Source organism: Rhinolophus sinicus, linkage group LG02, assembly GCF_036562045.2.
Source record: "Rhinolophus sinicus isolate RSC01 linkage group LG02, ASM3656204v1, whole genome shotgun sequence".
Classification (NCBI taxonomy): domain Eukaryota; kingdom Metazoa; phylum Chordata; class Mammalia; order Chiroptera; family Rhinolophidae; genus Rhinolophus; species Rhinolophus sinicus.
Window position 1 is genome coordinate 114,223,141 of NC_133752.1, and position 21,695 is coordinate 114,244,835.

The 21,695-nt window shown below is 46.0% G+C and overlaps 1 protein-coding gene and 1 long non-coding RNA gene across 2 annotated transcripts in view; one reads left to right on the forward strand and one right to left on the reverse strand.

The window, feature by feature from the left end:
* Nucleotides 1-1,173: 1,173 nt before the first annotated feature.
* Nucleotides 1,174-20,079, reverse strand: LOC141570057 (uncharacterized). The gene is made up of 2 exons (XR_012493824.1): nucleotides 19,899-20,079; nucleotides 1,174-1,510 (listed from the first exon to the last, which is right to left on the reverse strand). It is a non-coding gene; the product is annotated as an uncharacterized LOC141570057 (long non-coding RNA).
* The window catches only part of CCND2 (cyclin D2), a 28,745-nt gene continuing 25,387 nt past the window's right edge, over nucleotides 18,338-21,695 (forward strand). The window contains exons 1-2 of the mRNA XM_019756926.2: nucleotides 18,338-18,823; nucleotides 20,608-20,823. Of these exons, the coding sequence (XP_019612485.1) occupies nucleotides 18,629-18,823; nucleotides 20,608-20,823 (411 nt within the window). The 5' untranslated portion in view covers nucleotides 18,338-18,628. The remainder of the gene's footprint in view (nucleotides 18,824-20,607; nucleotides 20,824-21,695) is intronic.

Below are 21,695 nucleotides of genomic sequence, written 5' to 3' on the forward strand. Positions count from 1 at the left end.
GTTTCCTCTGTCAAAGGCAAATGATACCTGTGTACCCTACCTGACATGAATGTTGTGGGTCAAAGATGCGTATGAAATGGAAAGGCATATAAAATGCGATCTATGATTATTATAAAATATCCATCTTATGCAATTTATTTCCCTACGCGTGGCAAGCACTCTAATGCAAGAACTCTGATCAGCTAAGCATTCTACCCGAGACCAGAAACCCCATCTCCAACTCTGTTTGGATCCTGATTCTAAGACATCAATTTTTGAGAAAGAGAGAAAGAGAGAGAGAGAGAGAGACAAAGAGAGAGAGACAGAGAGACACAGAGACACACACAGAGAGAGAGAGAGAAAATCAGAGAAATTTGATGATATTAAGGAATTATTAATTTTTGTTAGTAGTGATAATCATATATCTGAGGGTTCTTACATGGTTCCACATGGAATATTTATAGCTGAAATTACCTGATGTTTGGATTTGCTTTAAAATCATCTCTGTGGGAGGGGGAACTAGGGATAGGTATAGATAAAAGAAGATTGGCCATATGTTAATAATTGTAGAAGCTGAGTGAGGAGCACATGGGAATTATTTATATTATATCCTCTACCTTTATGTTTGAAAATTTTCCATAATAAAACGAAAAAAAAAACAATAAAAAAAATCCAAGAGGGGGATCAGTGATTAACTATCCGTGACAGCAGCTGATGACAAGGTAGAGAGTCCTAACGAAGGACAATCAGATATTTCAGATACAAGGAAGATGCACAGTAATGGGAGAAAGCTGGAAATTGGACAGCTTGCCACAGACAAAGCCTTGGGATGTGACCAAGTGACCAAGTCACTTAATTACTCCAGGCTGCTGTTTCCTTCTCTTTAAAGTGAGAAGGTTAAGACTCAAATGTCTCTTTCAGTCTTAACATGATATGACTTTTAAGGATTTCAAATTCAAGCACACTAACGCCTGTTTTCTGAATGGAATATATACATCTCACTTTCGAGTGAATGAAACCATTTAAAATGTCCCAGACATGCTCTCAATTTAAAGAAGCACTGTGAGAGAGCGTCTATTTGGCTTAAGCAACAAATCTTTCGGTGAAGTCTGTATCTTCTTCCCCCAATGTATTTGTAGCTTCTGATTCACTTGTTAGAGTAAAAGATCAATTAACAGAAACATAGAGTCTGGAGACGTTTTCCCAAAGTCCATTTTTATGAGCTAAATATTAACTTGAAAAAAAATCCTTTATGTTTCAATTCTTGATATAAAGAAATCTCTCAAAAACAGGAATCTACTTTCCCATCTTCGCAAGCACAGAAAAGAGATGCAAGCTTCTTGGTGATGTGAGTGGGCCCGGGGTTTCTTCTGGCTCGAGGTCGCCCTGGGCAGCACGTCCTACTGTGCAGGACAGGAGAGGTACACAGAGGGGGTGGCGAGCGAGGTGGGCCCAGACTGCGGCCTTGGCATCTTCTGGAAGGTACATCGTTTTCAACATCAATCCTTGTAAGAGCCAGTTTTGTATTGTCCTGCGAGTGAAGGACAGAAAAAGAAGAGCAGTTAATGAAGTGTCTGTGGTTGCCTGAGTCAATTAATCAAGATTTACTGAAACGGGTTGTCTCCCTGAACCCGTCATTCCCACCTACTTCTCATGTGTCTCTTTGCTACTATGAACTGTGTTTACTCATAAAACACTTCTGTGTGGGCTTTTTCACCACACCAACCAATTCTCCAAACCCCTGGACAGCGACTGGGTGTCCTACCATTCAATTCAATCCTGACACTAAATACCTGGAGTTAGCATAGACCGCACAGGTTATGGGCTCAGTCCCCAAGGCTGACCCGCCCTGGATGCCAGTCACAAGTCCCATGTTGCCACCTGGACTCCTGACTGACCAGCTATGAATTCAGGGGTTCCCAGGACCCCTTCCTAGGTTTGACAGTTTGTTAGACTGGCTCACAGAACACAAGAACAGTTCACTATTCCCGGTTTATTGAAAGGATATTATAAAGGACACAGGTAAACAGGACAAAAGGTACACAGCATGACATGTGGAAGGACCCCAAGAACAGGCACTTGTTTCCCACCCTCCCAGGCATGGTTGTCTCATTGTTGGCCACTGGTGATGAACTCAACCTCCAGCTCCTCTCCCCTCTGCAGAGGGGTCAGCTTAGAGATGGCCATCTCCTCTCGCTAGAGGTACAGGTCCGAGGCCACCTCTCCCTGAGTGAACACTGTACGCTGTTGGGAATGTGCCTCTCCTTCTCCCTGAAATCCCGTTGCTGCCCAAACAGAAACCTACTTTTTCTTGCCTGGCTCTTGGGAGAGCTGCTACCTACATGCCCGAGTCCACAAAACACTCCTTCTCAGATCTGAGGGCTGAGCTTGTGCCAGCCCTTCCCTCTGGTTTTCTCCTCTCCCAAGAACCATGTTGGGTTCTTCTCCTAGAAGCCACGACTTGTCACTGTGAGCTGCCCAGCATGGGGTGCCAACCCGCGAGGGAGCTTTGAGGCCTTCCCTGGCCAAAGCCCAGGCTTGTGGCTGCCGTCTCATCAGCCTCTCCACCTCCCTTCATCTCCAGAGCTGCAGGGACATGGTCACTGGAACCCCTTCCCAGTTCAGCTCAGACTCTCTTCTCAGTAACCTGGCACCCACTCTGGGTCACCACAGGAGATTTCAAGTGAAAAATAAGACAAAAACTGAGAAATGTCTTCCTCTTTTATCAGAAAATATAAGCAGTAAAAGATAATCCCAGCTCTGCTACTTACCAACTTGGCGAGCTTGGGCAAATTACCTAACCTGTCCGTGTCTCAGTTTCCCCCTCTGTTAAACAGAGATAACAGTGGTCCCTATCATAGCGTTATTGTAAGGACTGAATGAGCTGCTGTCAAAGAAGTATTTGACACGGTGCCTGTACAGAGTGAGCACGTCATTAGTATTACGTTGTCATTGTGATCGTGGTTAGCAGGGCAGGCCACTGAATCAGTGGGTACAGGAGATACCACTTAACCTCTCTGAGCTTTAGTTTCTTCATCTTAAAATGGAAAGACTAATCATACCCACTTCATTCAATCGTTGGACCACCAAAGGGATGTTGCTTGCTCACTGTTTTATGTTAATGATTCAGCACCATACTTGACATGTAGTTAAGTCAAAAAAAGGTTTACATTAGAAAAAAAATCTTGAAAGAAAGAGAGAGGGAAGGAGGAAGGGAGGAAAGAAGGAAGGAAGGAAGGAAGGAAGGAAGGAAGGAAGGAAGGAAGGAAGGAAGGAAGGCCGGCCCTGGCTAGAAAGTAATGACCAAACTCATTAGAGATCTAAGACCTCGCAAACGCAGGTGGCTGCAACATTGCCTGCAGCCTGCAGCCCTCCTCCCCCAACCCTGGGGCATCCTCGCTTCCCCTCTCTATGCCTAGCCAGGAGCCCTGCACCCCATAATCACTGAGGTAAACCAGAGTTGAATGAATAGCATGTTTAAACATGCCTACCCAACCCCCAGGAAACCAGGAGAGTAAAAAGAATCTCTTAGAATTTTCCTCTACTGGCTCAACCCACAGAGTCCCACCATCTGGGAGGCACCACTGGGGTGGCCCAGTTTGCATGAATCAGCCACATGACTTTGAGTGCGGTGGTCCGAAGCCCAGGCTTTGGCTTCTGAAAGATGGTGGTTCAAGTCCCTGCCAGTTACTGGCTGTGGAATTCAGGTACATTTCTTACTCCTTCCTAGCCTCAGTTTCCTCCTTCATGAAATGGGAATTGTTAAAATCACCTCACCATGGAGCTGCGAGCATCAAATGAATTATTTGTAAGATGCCTAGCACAGTGTCTAGTCAATCGAAGTGCTCAATAAATTTCGGCCACTATTACCAACTCTGGATTTCTCGAATCCCTGAAGACAACAGGGCATTGGGTTCAGGAAGTAGTTTTAGTGAAACATCTGGTATCTGATTAATTTATCTGATTGGAGGTCAGGAGAAAAAGGGTGTGGCCATGGCCTGAGCCCCTGGAAAGCTTCTGCCCAGTGGCCCAGCACCACTGAGCTGTGCCCACCCTGCTTTGGGGTCAGTGTCCTCCTCTGGCTGCAATTGTCATCCCCCCTCCCATTAATACCCCTCATTCTGCAGAGATGTGAACACTCTTGCATTGTTTGTTCCAGCCAATGGCTTTCTTTTCTCTGGCCTGTGATTTGTACCCCTGAGATTCCATCGCAATCCAGGCATGCCAGCTATGTCAGCGTGACTCAAGTTGTGTGTGGCTGACATCCACATGGCCCCGTAGAAGGCAGGCTCCAGCATAAGGTTATTTGGAATGCTGCTGAATGTTTGATGTGTGTCGAGTTATCTTTTTGGGGTTAGGCCATTACAGTCGCATCTGATGTTTTATGGAACAAACAAGATAAACTGCATGTTGAAATTCACGGGGCATGAAAAGAATTTTTATAGATATAGACATAGTGGTAGCTAAAAGTAGGTGGGTTTTTCCCCCTCTAAAACTGTGTCGTTTTTCTTCCGCATGGATATTTCACTTGAATTCAAAGCATAAACAACCCCCAAAAGTGAAGCATAGAAACTGCCATAGGAATAGATTCAGGAAAACGCAGGGCTGCTGGACCAACTCTAGAGAACACGGATCCATCTAGCTGGCTCTTACCATCTCAATCAGAGGGCTGCCTGCTCTGTTCTTAAATTCTGCACTCAACCTTGGTCACATACCCTGAAGAAAAATTCTTTTCCAGACAAATCTGAATCCCTCCTGGTGCTTTTTACTCCAAGCCCCTGGCATCCTCTCCGTCCCCAGCCTCTGCCACTGCCCTGAGGTGAGCGATGCTCCAGATACCCCAGCCATACCAGCCAGGTCCTGGCTGCGCATACTGTGCACTCCCCACTTTTCTTCCTGAGCTTTGTCGCCTTTGCCAAGAGCATCCTTCCTTTCCATCTTTGTCACTATTCATCCAACCAAATGGTCTGAGTCCAAACAAATAACAGGCACAATGCCAGGCAATGAAGTGCCACCTCCTCCATGCAGACTTCTTAGTCATCCACTCAGCTGACCCCTCAGCGTCCCTCTTCCTGCACTCCCATAATATTAAGGTCATCCTATCTCCCCCTCTCCGATATTAAAGTGAAAGCTATGTGTGTATGTGTTTGTTCCCTATAGACTATACGATTTTTGAAGATGGGGACCTCAAGATGTTCATTTTCTATCTAGGACCACTTAATTTATAGAATCAAGACCTCAATATTTTTCTCCTACAGACACTGAAATGCACAAAGAAGCAAAGTACAATGGTGTTTAATGGAACATTATTTAGAAAAGCAAAAAATTGGTGAGGTAGGGCACCCAAGTGCTATTAATTGTAGGAAATGGTTAAATCATGATGCACTCCTACTATTGAAAAAAATTCTGCACTTACAATGAATGAAATAGATCTATATGTACTGGCATAGAAAGACCCCAAGAGATTATGTTGTTAACTGAAAAAAATCAATTTACAGAACAGTGGTTTGGCATGATCTTGTTCAGGTTTTTAAACTCTTATTAAAACAAAACAAAACAAAACAAAACCCAAAGTAGAGATCTCTCTGATGTGATTGAGAAGGTGGTGGGTTATCTGAAAATGTTGGGAAACTGAGAACTCATTTTGAAAAAGTCATACATATTTTAAACGTTTCTTTGAGGTTAACATATATTTATTTACCGATTTCTTGATGTCAGTCCAAAGTCTATTTTTTTAGCATGGGTCTGATGATTCGAGTGCTAAGTCGTCTTTTACATGTAAGCCATACCCATAAGGCATTGTTTAAGAGTTCTAGTTTAATTTTCTGAAATGTGGAATGAGAACTTAAAGACAGGGATACAGTACTTTGAGCTCAGGATCTGAAAGATATGTAGAAGCTGTGTGACCTATACAACTTAAAGAAGCCCTCTAAGCATCAGTTTCTCATCTATAACACAGGGCATAGTCATAGCAGCCATACAGAACTGAAAGGGAAGAAGACGGTTGTGTGTGTACAATGCCCAATGCTCAGTAAAGCTTACAGCTGATTTACAAAGGCTTTTACTTCCTATTATTATAGCACAGTAAGAAGATGAAGAAGCAGCAGAGGACCACCTACCTGGCTTCTAGCCACCTTCTCTCCCTGCCTCAAAGGTGCTCACGTCCATGATCCCAGGGAGAAATGAGTATCGTAGCTTGAAGTGCAGGTGAATGAGAACCTGCCATGTGACAGGACTGCTTTCTTTATAAGAGAACATAATTGAATTCCAGGAAAAATTTTATAAAGATCACATAAAAAACTGAAAGTGAGAATAGGCATGAGAGTTGGCTTCAGATATTTGAAAAACTCTCTAATCACATAGCAGTGAGACCTATTTTGTGTGGGGCTCTCCAGGGCATAAATAAGACCAAGAAATGAAAGCAACAGAGTCAGGTTTCTGCTCACTACAAAGCAGATTTTTTTCATGTATTTTGGGGGCTCTTTTATTAGGTTTATATATGTTTATAACTGTTAGGTGTTCCAGATGATTTGACCCTCTTATCATTATAAAGTGTTCTTTTTCATCTTAGTAACAATTTTTGTCTTAAAGTCTATTTTGTCTGGTATTAGTATAGCCATTTCAGCTCTCTTTTGGTTAGTGTTTGCATAATATATATACTTTTCATCTTTTTACTTTCAACGTATTTGTATAGTCTTTCAATCTAAAGTTTGTCTCTTGTAGATAGCTCTAGTTGAATCATGTTTTTAGAATCTATTCTGCCAATCACTTCCCTTTGATTGGAGTGTTTAATCCATTTGTATTTAATATGTTACTGATAAGATAGGACTTACATCTGCCATTTTGCTATTTGTTTTTTATATGTATTGTGTCTTTTTAGTTCTTCTTTTTTCCATTAATATCTGCTTTTTGTTAAATAGTATTATCTAGTGTGCCATTTAAATTCTCTTATTGTTTCATTTCCTTTTTTAAAAAATATTATTTTCTTAGTGGGTGTCCTGTGGATTACAATTAACATCTTAACTTAAAACAGTGTAGTTTGGATTCATACCAACTTAACTTCAATAATATACAACATTTTGACTCCAGTGCAGCACTGTTCCTCTCACTCCTTTGTGCTATTATTGTCATACAACTTACATTGTTATACATTATAAGCCTATCAACCCAGTTTTATAATGATTGATTTATGTAGTTGGCTTTTAAATTAGGTAGAAGAAACTTGTTACCAAAAAACCCCCAATACATCTATATTGTCTATATATTTACCTATGTAGTTACATTTATCAGTGCTTTTTATTTATTTGTGTGGATTTGAGTTACTGTCTAGTGCTCTTTCATTTAAACCACAAGAACTCCCTTTAGTATTTTTTACGGAGGTCTGCTAGCAACAAATTCACTCAGTTTTTGTTTATCTGAAGATGTCTTAATTGCTTCTTCATTTTTGAAGGATAATTTTTGTACATAGAATTCTTGGCATATAGATAATTTTGGATAATATAGAATTCTTGGTTGACAGTCTTTTTCTTTCAGTACTTTCTTCCCTGTCCAGGCTCTTGCACCCTCAGTGGTACTGGGTGTGCTCGCTTAAGGAAAACGGGGCGAGGGGAGACAAATGGCCGTCTGTGGGCCTAATGTGTTTTGCTATAACCACCTTGATTGTCTACAGGTTTTGACGTTGTTCCAAGTTGCTTTCTCGTTAGCCACAGTAAGAATACCACACTTTGATTAAGGATACCATACTGTAAGTTGGATAGCCATGAACTCGTCGGGATCCAGAGGTGAGTAGCCTTCTAATGAGGAGCTAGTGCCCCACTGAGTATCTGCAGAGAAAAGGTAGCCCTAGCCTGGGGGAGAATGGAGGAGGGGATAGCATCCTCAAATATCTGACCAACTCTCAGCATAAATGAGGGAGATGGCTAATTCTGATGTTTCAGCGGCCAGAAACAGCATTTGTGGGCAAAAATTACCAGGAAGCAGGAAGTTTGGGACTCCTAACTAACGGAGTCACCATCATTAAGTTACTAACCTGTCTATCCTTCAGGATCCTAATAGCATGTGATTCTTGGGAAGATACTGTAAGGCAAAGGATCTGGCTCAAGGCCCAACAACAGTCAGCAGACACCAGCGTTGCTTAGCTGTTGATAAAGCATCCAGTTCAACCAAGAAAGCAACATATAAACAGAATTGATAGACAATGGGGTTACCTTAGAGGACATGAGTTCCTTATCAGGAGAAACATTTGAGCGAAGGCACCCTCTTTATCTGTCAGGAATGCTCTAAAGGGGTTCCTCTGTGATAGATGGGGGTATGGGCTTGGAGACCCATGGGTTCCCTTACAACCCTAAAATGTTGTATTCTCATGCAAGTCTTGCCCCCCATTACACAGCTTGTGACATATCGGGGACTAGAACCCACCTCCTCCAATCCCAAGTACAGTGCTTTCTATATGACACCATACACCATACATTTAAAACAATTGTATGGAACACTGTCCAGAACCCTCCCAAACGTAATTGCTTATTAATCACTACAATTTTCTTTAGCCACACTTTAAGAAGGCAACGTGTTTACAAATACATATATTTGTAAAGTAAATAATTTATATCTAAGTGGACTTTATTGGAGTACAAAGAACCCTGATGCATGAAGTTTCTCACATGTTCAAAGAAATGAAAAGTGAGGCACAGCAGAAAGCTTTGCTTACTGGTTCCTACGTAGTTACTACGACGTGCCAGAAGGCACGCAGGGATGTCTTGCCTAATGGAGCAACTCTGGGAAATGTGCTTTGTTCCCTTTTCACTGAAGGAGCCACCTGATGTCCCATGAATTCCATGTAGCTCTGAATGAGCCTCTTTTATAGAGTCCCACAGTGGCTCTGAGCTGTTGTTTAGTTACCTACAGAAGGATCTGCAAATTAGGGTCCATGCAAAACTATATGTCAATATGTGCTCCAATGGGGGCTATGTTTGAATTGTAGGAATAAGCATAAGGTGAGTTTAACTTATGTGCTGGGATTGCCTTAAGCACCCTGGAACAGTGCTATAGTCTATGTATTTTTACATTCCATATATTTTTGAAGACTGCCATCCTATTCTATTGACTTAGGATAAGGAAAACAGCACTCTCCATCAGCTGACATACACGCGTCAAGTGCCCACCTATCCAAGGAACTGGATTTTAAATGGGATTTCAACCCATGATGAGTTCTTATCTCTCAGATACCTAGAGTGAGAATATATGTAAATCCGCAATTTAAGAATCATTACGTAAAACATAAAATATATAAAAGATGCTAAAGATATGAGTATTTTATGATGATGATGATGATGATGATAACGCTATTGGAACTTTAGAAATCTAGCGCTGAAATGGAACTTAATGTCATCTACTACAGCTAGCTAATTTTGTGGATGAGGAACGTTAGAGATGGAAACATTTAAGCTATCCTCAAGTCACCGTGCTGGTTGGTGCAGAGTAGGAACCAGAATGCGAGGATTCTAACCTCTAGCCTGGTGCCATTTCATCAACGTGATGCCAATGACAAGGGCACTATTTTCTGCATCAGTTTAGGAGACATGCATGCTAATAATCAGATATATTCTGCTCTGTCAATGTTTGGGTGACCCAGGACGAGTAAATGAGCTATTCTGACATCAGCTTCCCTAACCAAAGGAGTGAAACACCCACCAATACCCTGTCAGATTCAGGGTGGGTTCATTCAGACAAGAAACAGATGCTCTGGGAAATAAAGCTACTCAGAGAAAGGAATGCTCCATCACTCTGAAATGATAGACCAAGAAAGCTGCTCTATCTTCGGCTGCTTTAAAAGGACGGATAACTAAACCCCAAACGTGTGACCCAGACATCCAATCAAGCAGTAGTTCCAAGAGATGATGAACAAATTAAGAACATAATTTAAGAACATAATAAAAAATTCTATGCAATTCAAGTGATTACTTGATTAGGTTGAGTTTTAAAGAGAAGATAAATTTCCATGTACCTGGTTTAAGGCAGGTTTTGTAAGATGGATAAAACATGGCATCTCGTTCTTTGGTTTTATTATGTTTTGAATGCATTCGGTTATGGGATATCAATACTTTCCCATTCTTAATCACCAGAAAATGTGCTGCTCTGGGACAGAGACTGTATTACTTGACTCTTTTTCCTTCCTGCCTGCCTTTCAAAACATTTATTGAGTATATAATTACTTGTCCACTGCATCCCCAATGCTTAGCACACTGTTTGGTACATGGTAAGGACTCCGTTTTTACCAAATGAATGAATGAATAAATCACAAAAGCCAAAGTCATGACCAAAGCACACAAATCTCAGTGTATTTGACTCCTCCATTAAACCATTTAAATTCTACCTTACAAATCTGAAGTGTGCCCCCAGCATGCTCTGATGTATCTGTGCACAGACCTGTGATGTTATCAGTTTAACACATATGTGATCGCTCAGCATGAATAACCTTGATGAATACTATATAGAATTTCAATCGCAGACTCCCAGACACAAAAGACATATTCTGTGACTCGCCAAAATGGCACGAGGTTCTACAGGCGATTGCCCTGTTTCCAAACAAGACTGCATCTAATCTATGGTAGAGAACAAGGCTTTCCTAGATCTGACCGATTTCCACTCGTGAAACTTACAAGTAGCTTAGGTAAAGTCTTAAGAGTCTAAACGGAAGGTCAGACTGATTTCTTGAAGTAAGTATGGTTTTCATCCCAAGTGTAGCAAATTTCACTGGCGTTCCATTACCGACTTACTTAAATCATTTGCTAGATGACATAAAATTGTTGGTAATTACACTACAAAGAGTAATTATATGAACTTTTCTTGTACAAAGGAAAGTAAATTTAAGTCTTATTTAATATTCTGTTAGGGATATTTTACATTAGATGTGCCATTTTATTTAAAAAGAGAAACATTAGAAGAATATTTATTCAGAAGTACAGGATAGGAAAACTTGCTATTGACCAGTTAATTGGAATCACAAAATAGAGATCTCATGTGCCGCTACTTGATACAACTAAATTTCCTGAGTTTAAATGATTTCAGGAATACTCACACACAAAACGGCCTGCACACATCTTGTCCATGATCTAGATTCCCCTCTCTCAAAATATGTTTTAAAATAATGTTTTACAATCCTGAAAGAATTGGTGTTCGATGCCAGATGTGTGACATTTCATCTGAAACCTTACGTAAACTACCCGAACCACTCCATTACAGAACATCTTCCTTGACACCAGAAGAGAAAATTCTGGTCCTAGATTTGCATTTGCCCGATGGACTGACTAGCTGCTTTCAAAAACCGAAACATGTGGGTATGATGAAGGAAAAGAATTTGAAAGTTAGGCAAAGGAATTTTCTTATTCCTTTTTAATCCTGTTTTTTTTTTTTTTTCCTTCCCCTAAGCAATAGGTACACTAAATTTTGGTGACTTTTTCTTTTCAAAAGAGGCAAATTGAGTGCTTTTGATGTTATTTCCCAGGACAAAAACCTAACTTCAGTGTCCATAATTTTTTTACCATTTGATGACGATTTTTAAAAGAAAATAAAGTGAAGGCTCACACGTACATTCATTGAAAGAAGAGACAGAGGAATTATCATCATCATTACTAAATAGGCTTGAAGGAACTTACCTTTATGCATCACAAAGAAAGAATTATTTGGCTTATAGCTGATGGGACCACAATGAAAGTGTTATTTGAGATGACTAACAGCAGAAATAAATTAGAATTTTTTGCTCTAATTTCACCTTCCACATAAAACCCTCTGCTCTGGATTTGTGCTTTTCTAAGTTGTTTACATAATGCATAGGCACACACTTTGTTTCAAGTTCATGTTAAGAGCAGATGCCCTTACTTTAGGCTGAACAAAGAAGAAATGCATTCTTCCTAAGAGTCTAAATCCAACCTAGTTTGGACAGTCGAGCATACTTATACAAAATGCTTGCTTTCAGATCAATCCCAAAATAGGAAGAATGTACCTCTCTAGAGGTGCACATTTTGAAGATTATAAACATTTAAAAACAACCTGTTTCACATTTCAAAACTCATTCCTCTTAATGCCAACAGAAGACCACCAAGAAAATAATTTTAGAAAAATTTTCAATTTGACTCCTGATGTTTGCTACCAGGGAACAAAAAAGCCTCAACAAGAAAACTGTTTCTTTGGTTTTTATTAATTAATTTTTTAAAGTTTGGAGACTATGAATTCAGCATGTTGTAGAATGGGAATGTTGTAAACTGTGCTAACAGATGCTGGTAATCCTTAAAAAATAAAGCATGAAATGAGGAATATTTATTAGAAATATTTTCTATTGCTTGTAACTAACACACAGCTGAATAAAAGCAAAAGAATGTTCAATCATACTGAGAAAGTGAACATTTTTAAGGGAAATTAATGTTTCAACTTTAATAAAATCAAAGTGTTTAGAAAAATAAAAATGACTATTGCTCAAAAAGAATTCTTGACACTTTATTAAGAATTTAGATCTACAAAGTGCTTAAACTTAACTTCCTGTAACTTAAATGTCTGAAATTAAGCAGGAGCAAAATTGAAAGAACATTTGTCTTTTGGGTTTTTTAAATACTTCCTTTGGCTCCTACCCCCACGCCCCCTTTCCAATAGTTTATCCTATTTTTCTACCTTTGTACACACAAACTAAGTGTCCATCAAATCAGGCACCAAAAAGCAAGCATTCTTAAATACAGTTCACTCAGGCTGAGCATCCACAGCAAGTATTGATATTTTATTGATAAAAAAAAGTCACTTGGGTCAGATTAGCAACCATCAAACGAAAAATAAATAAATAGTAAGTTTAAAATGGAGGGACCATGTTAAAACGAAGGAAGAAAGTACTGCTCATAACCAAACTCTGTCATTTTAAAAAAGAAACATTTCTACACTTGATATCTGATTCAAACAGCAAGCTTCTCTATTACATTTGAAACAAATAATTCCACCTCAAATCCACATTTTCAAAGAAACCCCTAGCTTTCTGCATCTGATTCCTGCAAGTTACTTTACTTCATTGAGGTAAAAGCCAGTTCACATTTACTATTTTTCTCCCAACATTTCCCACTGAAGCTCCTTGTAAATTTCAGCATAATCTCAGAATTGTCACCGTGGGTTTAGAAATGACATATTTCGCATATCACTTCCCAGATTGAAAGATTAAAAAACGGCGCAAATTTAGGGGAAATCAAGGTGCGTGGGCTCCCTCCGAAGTTGCAGTTTTCAGCCCCTGCAGTTTAGAAGGTTCTCCCTGAGTACAGATACCACGTGGACATCCAGCGAGTGGAAGGGTGTCGCCCCTGCCCTTTTTTGCCCATCTATTTGTGGAACTCTTTTGACAAGCATATTTCTACACGAACTTGCTCCTAATACAGCAAAGTTGGTCCAATGTTGCTCACATCCATCCTCCGAAGTTAGATTTTATATTATCACAGTATCAACCAATCTACTTGGTATTTAAATAGTGAGTGGGGAGAGGAGCAGAGAGGAATAGGTAGCGCGTGAAACACTCCTGGTGTAAAAGTAAATGCAGAACTCATGACCCGAGGAACAGAAAAACACATTCACGTCTCTCTCGCTGGAGAGAGGATGGAAAGCTAAGAGACACTGCGTCGCGACCAGCAATCGCGATATTCAGGCTGAGGTAGCTATCGAGCGGAACTGGACCACAACCCAAAGAAATAAGCCTTTTCCGGAGTTAAGAGCTGCTCCCGATATTAAAGTAAAAAGTAAAATAAAATAAACTCTTTGAGGGGGGAGTTGGTGAAAGATGGCGGGGGCCGGGAAGGGTCGGGGGCAGGGCCGCCACTTCGACTCGCCGGCAAGCGAGCACAGCAGCCTCCTCCAGCCCGCGGGCCGGCTGAGCCAGCGACACTGCCGGGTCCGCGGCTTGTGCGCCCACCGCGCGGGGCCGGACACGCAGCCGCCGCCCTGCGTCGCTCCCCGCCCGTCGGCCCCCTCCCCCGCCGCTTCCTCTCGCTCTCCCAGCCCCTTCCCCCACGTGTGGATGACGTCAAAATTCCGCGAAAAAGCCTCGTGGTGACTCCCCGAGCGGAGGCGCGATTCAGCGGCTCAGCGGCCCCCTCCCCGGGCGCCTGGGGGAGGGCGAGGGACTCAGAAGGCCCGTTCCTTTTCCTCCCGGGGGGCAGGGCCCAGCCGACGCTGGGAGCCAGACGCCCCCCACCCCAAATAATATTGGAAAATTCACTTTTATAAAGCTAATGCATTTCCAGAGCTATTTTCGGCCTCGTGAGGCGTGTCCTGCAGCTGAATCAGACAGGAAGAGGGGGAAGTTCGGGTCTTTTTACTTTTTTTTTTTCCAAGGGAGGGGCGTAAGATGCTAGGTGGGTGAACAGACGGCAGGCGCAGTTCTTTCTAACCCACGCCTATCGCATCTGCCGCCCCAGGCACACAGCCCCGGCGCAAGCTGCAGCGCGCCGCAGGGGCAGTTTGAATGCGCAGGCCAGGCCGGACTGTGCCCCCGGCTGGATCCCCAGGACGGGCGGGGGGGCGGCGGCGAGAGGGCCCCGGAAGCTTATTCACACCTGGAATCGCAATGCCCAGGCTTCTAGGAGACTCCTGTCGGCTTGTTCCTACCCACTCACGTTCCCCGTGTTCTCCAGTTGCCGATTTTCCCTTTTCCTTTCGCACATTTTTCTAGTTTGCTCTTATTCCCTTCCTATTGACCCCCAATTCCTCTTTCTGTACCTCCTTCTGTTCCTTTCTGATATTCTGGGAGCTCGGAGCCAAGCCTGGGACACTTCGACATCCACTTTTAAATAACTGTCGGGTTTTCGGTTTTGGTTGTCTGACCATTCATCCCTCAGTGGAAAAACATATACACAGTTCTACGCCTTGGAGGAGGTAGGGGGAGGGAAATGGCCCCCATTCCTGAACCTGAACCCACTCCCCTCCCCCAACACGGCCTGAGTGCTGGGACGCGGAGGGAGCCGGGCTCGAACTCGCGCGGCTCCAAGGTTTGGAGCCGACGGCGCGATCACCTGGCTGGCGGGCATCCGCCAGGTGAGCTTGGAAGTATGTATGCTTAGCGTTGCAGGTTCTTGCAGAAATGTACCTATAAACACCCAACACCCGGCTGCACCCTGCACCTACAGGGTTTTGTACACTTTCCAACCGAAACTCCAAAACGCGGGGAGTAGGGGTGGGGAGCCGGCAAGGGAGGGAATAAAAGTCCAATAAAACTTGCGTTCGCTCAAGTTTATCACTGATCCTACAAAGGACAGGATAGTGTGTTTTGTGTTTTTTTTTTGCCTTGAGGGGTGCAAAGGGGGTAAGAAAGAACTAGCAGTCTTCTTTCCCCCTCCCCCCCCAACAATGACCAGTTTTGACTTAAAAGCCAGAGCACAGGCTCTTGGTTTTTTCTCCATACCTAAGTCTACTCTCAAAGAAAACGCGCACTTTTGCCCGGAAGGCAACGTGCGTTTACCCGCGTGGCTCTGGGAGTGCTTTTTACCCAGCAAAATTAAGGATTTCACACACAGTCGGAGTGGCGACCGAAAGGGAAAACTCGGTTCCCAGTCCAAATCTCCCAGAGACATTCCTGGCAACCACCGCACCCTTTCGCTCCCCACCCCACGTGTTGGAGACTGAAACACGACTGGGGGACCGATTCGTGGCGAAGTTGATGTTCGGGAGCAGTCCGTAATAGGAAGGGGAAGTGAACCGGGGAACTTGCAAAGGCCAGCCTGCCACGCGGGAAGCGTCCGCACTCGCGGGTCTGGGTAAATTGAGACAGGGACATCCGCCCGCGCCCCTCCCCTACGCCGGCACCTCTGCCCCCCAACCCGCCGGAATTTCTCTGCAAAGCCTGACGGGGGTAAGGGTAGGAGTGGAGGGAAGGGGCTAGAGGGCCAGGGACTTGAGCGTTCGCCACCCAGGCTTTCTTCCCAGGGTGGGCGAGGCCCCGAGGACGACCACCCGCCTCTTCCCCGCCCTCCTCCCCCCTCGAGGAGACCCAGGGCTGGGGATGCTTTCCCTGCAGGGAGGTGGAGAGGGGACCGCGCTCGATTAGTTATCAAGTGATGTCAAGAGGCTGGAAGCCCTCGCCGGCTCTGTCCTTGTCTGTCGGGGTAGATTTATACTTTAAAAACACCTCTCCCCCCTAATCCCCCAGCAGCTTTCTTTGATCCATTCAAAGGTGGCTGAGGTGAAGTTTGAGTGATTCCTTTATGGGGGTCTTAAAATGTAACTTAATGTATTTACCCGCAGTGACTCAAAAGCTTGAGTCGGGAAGTCCAAGTTGAGTAAAATCAATAGGTGATTGTCAGGGACCGACTCTATTCCGAGGAACACCGTACTCAGCTGGAGTGTCATCACTTTTGAGTTTGTCATCGCCGAGTGTTTCATTTTGAGTTTGCAACTTGGGTTTTTCAGTGAGCTTTTTTTCTTCCCGAAAGCTAATGGCTTCTAACAGCAATTAGACATTTTCCTCGCCCGCCCCTTCCCTCCCCTTTCTATACAGGAGATTGGACACTAATTCCCGCGGCTATTGATAAGGTCGGAGGCGCCCGGCCGCTCCCCAGCCTCGCCCGCGGGTCCCTGTTCTCCCTCCGCCCAGCCTAGGCTTCCTTTTGATGTAGCGGGGAACTCTTCCTACTAAAAAAAAAAAAAAAAGAAAAAAAAAAAAAAAGAAAAGAAAAAAAAAGTAATCTGCCCGGTAACAATCAGCGCGCAGTAGCAGGAGCCCCAGAGCCATTGGCTATGCAAATAGAGGGAGGGGAGATGGCGCCCCAAACTCTTACTCACCCTTTTAAAGCGATATCCCCTCCCCCCACCCCTTCCGCCCCACCCTCGTTTAAAGGGGCTGGCCCCCGGGCCTGAGTAAAACGCTAGCACCTCTGGTTTATTCACTGCCCGCCTTGTCTATTCCACCTCCCCCCTCCTTTCAAGGGAACCGAGCAGCTCACTCAGCCCGCACCTCCCCCGCCCCGCTTGCTCTCGGGCCCCCTTTTTCGGAGAAGGAGGCACTCTGCGGACCTCGGTGTGTCCAGAGCCCGGACCCACGCCATGCTCGCTGCACGTGCCAGCTCCGCCAACACGCGGGGGTGCTGGGCTCACTCCCCTTCCTCCCAAAGTGAAATAATTCTGAAAGGCAGGGTGGGGGGTGGCGGGAGGAAGGAGGTAAGGAAACGCCACCATATCCCCTGTGAAAGCAGCCTTGACCCGAGGATGCATTTGAGCACGTGTCACAGCCAACTGCGCGGGCAGCGTCTCCACCGCAGTCCCGCTCCGGGGGATAAAGCCTGGCTGGCAAGTGAGGCGTGAACCCGGAGGGGTCGGCGAGGACGCAGGCGAAGGACCGCGGGGTGGAATTCAGGGGCCTCGGGGTAAAGGAAGGAGTGGTGGTGTTTGCGCAGGGGGGGAGAGGGGGAGCCAAACCTAATCCCTCCTTCGCCCCCATCCCCTCCCCCTCCCGGGCTATTTCCTAGAAAGCTGTATCAGTGGCCACACTCGCGGCAGACACCTCGGGCGGCTTGTCAGCAGATGCAGGGGCGAGGAAGCGGGTTTTTCCTGCGTGGCCGCTGGCCGCGAAGGAACCGCTGGCAGCCTTGCCCCCGGCCTGCCGCAGCTCAGGGCGCCTCGCCTTGTCTCCCAATGGCGCCCGTAGCGCCCCCAAGTACAGGACGGTTCTGTTCAGGGTCACATTCTACCACGTCGGAGAAGCAGCCCCCTCCCTCCTATCGCCCTCCCTTTCCTCGCCACACACTCTGCGGAGGGGGGGGGGCGGTGCAGGGGGGACATTGTTCTGGTTCCTTTAATTGGGCTTTTGAAACAGCTTTGAAATGGTCAGGAACATAAATATCAGGAACACAACCTTTATATCTGGGTATGCGAGGTTGCAATTTTCTAAAATCGCCCTCCTTGTTTTTCACTGAAGGGATCTATTTCTAAATTGTCTGAGCCCACCCCATCTTCAAGTATTCTACCCATCATTCCTGAATCTTCAATACGTGGGCAAGAGTGATAGGATGGGTTTTGAAGAAGCCAAAGTTGGAGGGTCGTATTTTGGCATGATACGTTACAGAGTGCGAAATTAGAGGGAATAAGTAGGAATCGGTGGGTTTTTTGTGGGTTCCCCTATCAGGGGCCCCTGGCATGCGGGGCTGGATGGAGGGAGAGGGCCTCGGAGAGCTAAGGAGAAGGGTGGGGGGGGGCGGGGGACCGCGTTTGAAGTTAGGTCGGGCCAGCTGCTGTTCTCCTTAATAACAAGAGGGGAAAGGAGGGAGGGAGGGAGAGATTGAAGGGAGGGGAGGAAAGGGGGAGGAGGAACCAGAGAAGGGAGCGAGGCGAGAGGGAGGAGAACTGCCCAGCCAGTTTGCGTCACTGCCTCGGAGAGCAGAAGAGGAGAGGGAGCTGGGGAGAACGAGACAAGTTTGGAGGGGAGGGCAGGCAGAGTCAGCAGCCCCCGAGGCTCTCCTCTCCCACCGCCCATCCCTTTCCTCTCTTCTCCCCCAGCTCCTCTCTCTGCCCTTAACTTTCCCCCCGAAAACCCCTATTAGCCAAAGGAAGGCGGTAAGGGGAACTCTCTCTCCTCCTTCCTCCCAAAAAACTTTTCCATTCCGGAGAGAGCAGGGACCGAGTGGGCACCCGGCTGGCCATGGAGCTGCTGTGCTGCGAGGTGGACCGGGTCCGCAGGGCCGTGCCAGACGCCAACCTGCTCTACGACGACCGCGTTTTGCAGAACTTGCTCACCATCGAGGAGCGCTACCTTCCCCAGTGCTCCTACTTCAAATGCGTGCAGAAGGACATCCAGCCCTACATGCGCAGGATGGTGGCTACCTGGATGCTGGAGGTAGGTCAGCAGACAGACGCTCGGTCTGTCCCCACCCGCATTCTCGGCCCCCACTCACGTAGGGACCCTAAAACTGAGGGAGGACAGCCTCCGCGCCCGCCTCCCGGCTCCCGTGTGCGAGGTTACCTCGCACTCTTTGGCGAGACGCGTGGCTTCTTTTCTGTTCTTTGCAGGATGCAAGATTAACTGGGGGAGGGGAAGAGGAGGGAAGAGGAAAATCTGGGAGAAACGAGGCTGTCCTGGGGCGGGGGTGGGGGAGCATCCCGAGCGCGTGTGCCCGCATGTGGCTGCCTCTTCTTCCCACCCCCATCCCGACCTGCCCTCTACGAAGCCCGGGTTGTTTTCTGTGCAGTGAAGAAGGGAGTAGGACCGTGAAATCGGTACCCAGAAGTAAAAGGCAGCCTCCCAAAAAGCCAGAACAAATTCGTCCTAGCCTCAGGTTCCCGCATGTGGTCGCGACTCCGCGTTGGCACTAAGGGGGGAGGGGGAGGGAGGAGAAGGGAGGAGGAGAGAAACGGGGAATTCAGGAGCCCCGGAAGTCACATTGAAGAAATGTGTGTTTTAGGAGAACCCAAAAGAAACACTTCTTTACCCTTGCTCCAAATCTTTGCCGAGAGCAAGCCGTGTGCCCACGTATGCACAGCTCTGGACCTGCCGTGGTTTCGCCATGTTGCTTTGCAAAACTCTGGTTGGAAAGGCTGGAAAACGTCGCCCACTCCCCTTCGCACCCCATTATCTCGGCCACCCCACTTCTAATAGTGCCCTCTTCCCCAACCGCCACTTCACAATGGTTACTTACAGTTTGGCTTTCCAGTTTCCTCGGTGCGGAGATTTGGGTGGGGTAGGAAAGGGGGGAGGAGGTGTGTGTAGGGGGAATATCGGGGCACCCCTAAAGGAGAGATCAGAGCCCCCGTGCCTCTCTCCGGCGGCTCCCGGGTCCTCGTCTTTCCCTCAGCTCGTCACCACGTCCCCTAGTTTTCTGCCCTTGTGGGCCGCAGCCGGACACTCCCGCCGCGGCGCTCACCCCTCCAAGTTTCCCCTCGGGATCTAAAGCCCCAGGGGTCAAGATACAGACCTTTCTGGCACCCGAAACCTCCGTTTCGGGAAGCCTGGATCTTCCTTGGGGTTTTCACGCCAAAAGGGCTTTTCTAGGATATTTCCTCGATTTTTAATTATTTTTTGAAACCGTCCCCCCTTGCTCCGGCTCCAGTCGCCGCGGCTGCGGCGCTCTTCCTCCTCTGCGCCTTCCCCCTCCCTTCTCCACCTCTCCCCACCCACCCCCCCATTAGCGGCGCCTGGGTCGCAGGGACCCCCCCGGACATTTTTTCCAATTGTCGGGAATGATAGAGCAGAGTCTGGGGGTCCGGATGGGGCCAAGAAGGAGACCCTCGGAGCTTCCAGAATATTTTTATTGATTTTTTGAAAAGATGACGAAATCCAAAAAAGAGTGAGTGAGTTAGAGTGAGCGAAAAAATGAGTAGGCAAAGGGAGCGGCGTGGGGCTGCGGCTGCTACTGCGCATTTCTTTGCCTCTCGGTTTTGGATCTTTAATTCACCTCTTATTTTAGTTTCCTGGGGAATAAATACCACTGCACAGAAGGGCTATTTAGATTTACCCCAATTTCCTCATCTTTATTCTTACCACATAGTCTACTCCCCTCCCCCCTCCCGATAAAAAATTAATTATTTTTTTTCCATAGATTGTGCTTTTTCACTTTTTTCTCTTTTCCTGATACTATTTTCTCCCCTTCCACCCCCCCGCCCCAACTCTTTCCCACATTGTAGGTCTGTGAGGAACAGAAGTGTGAGGAGGAGGTCTTCCCTTTGGCCATGAATTACCTGGACCGCTTCTTGGCTGGGGTTCCGACTCCCAAGACCCACCTGCAGCTCCTGGGTGCTGTCTGCATGTTCCTGGCCTCCAAACTCAAGGAGACCATCCCTCTGACTGCAGAGAAATTGTGCATTTACACCGACAACTCCATCAAGCCTCAGGAGCTGCTGGTAACGACTGTACCCTTTCTTCCTTTCATCTTGTCTCTCTTCAGGCTGTCTCCTGGCCTCTTCTGCTTTTACCCACTGCTCTCCAAACAAATTCTTGGGGTGCAAAATTACCCACCACTGGAATTTTCACATTTATGGGAGATATCTCTTTTAAACTGAGATTTTTTTGTGTGTGTTCCTACTGTGTGCCAGACACTATGCTAAGAAGTACTGACTGAGGCTACATCCACGAATGAATAAGCTCTTCATGGAGATAACATTTTAATAAAATTCCAAATTTTCCGTCACTGAATTCTGAGAAAACAGTTCCACTTTCCACATGACAGGAATGTGTTCACATGATAGGAATGTGTTGTGGTGTGTCCCCTAAGAACCCGGAGTTCAAAGGTAGTGACTTACATATTTATATAGTCTAAAGATACCTGCACATAGATAGCCATTCACTAAATATCAGCTCACTGACTTTTGAGCAAAGTCAAAATGTGGCCCTCATTGGAGGAAGCTGAGGCTTGGACTCCTGCCTCCAGTGGGGCTGTGACCTCTGTACAACCACAGGGGTCCTCTCTTGACTGGTTTCATGACAGCAAACCCTTTCCCCACCCAATCTAACTCTTTTTCCCTGCAGCTTCACACTTAAGACGTCCATGTTGCAGCAGTGGAATGGTAGAGCGGCTCAGCGGCCCACCTTCAGTGGTCTGCACACCTTTCTCTGCACTGTTCGGAAAAGGGGCCCCCTCTTACCGTCCTTTCCTCATTAGTGACAAGGCCTGCACACAGTCCGCAGGGCTGACTGGCTGCTAGTAAGACCGAGCTCTTTGTGAAAGGCCTTCCTTTCTGGAGCTGTGCTGCCATCTAGTGGCAGACATGTGCAA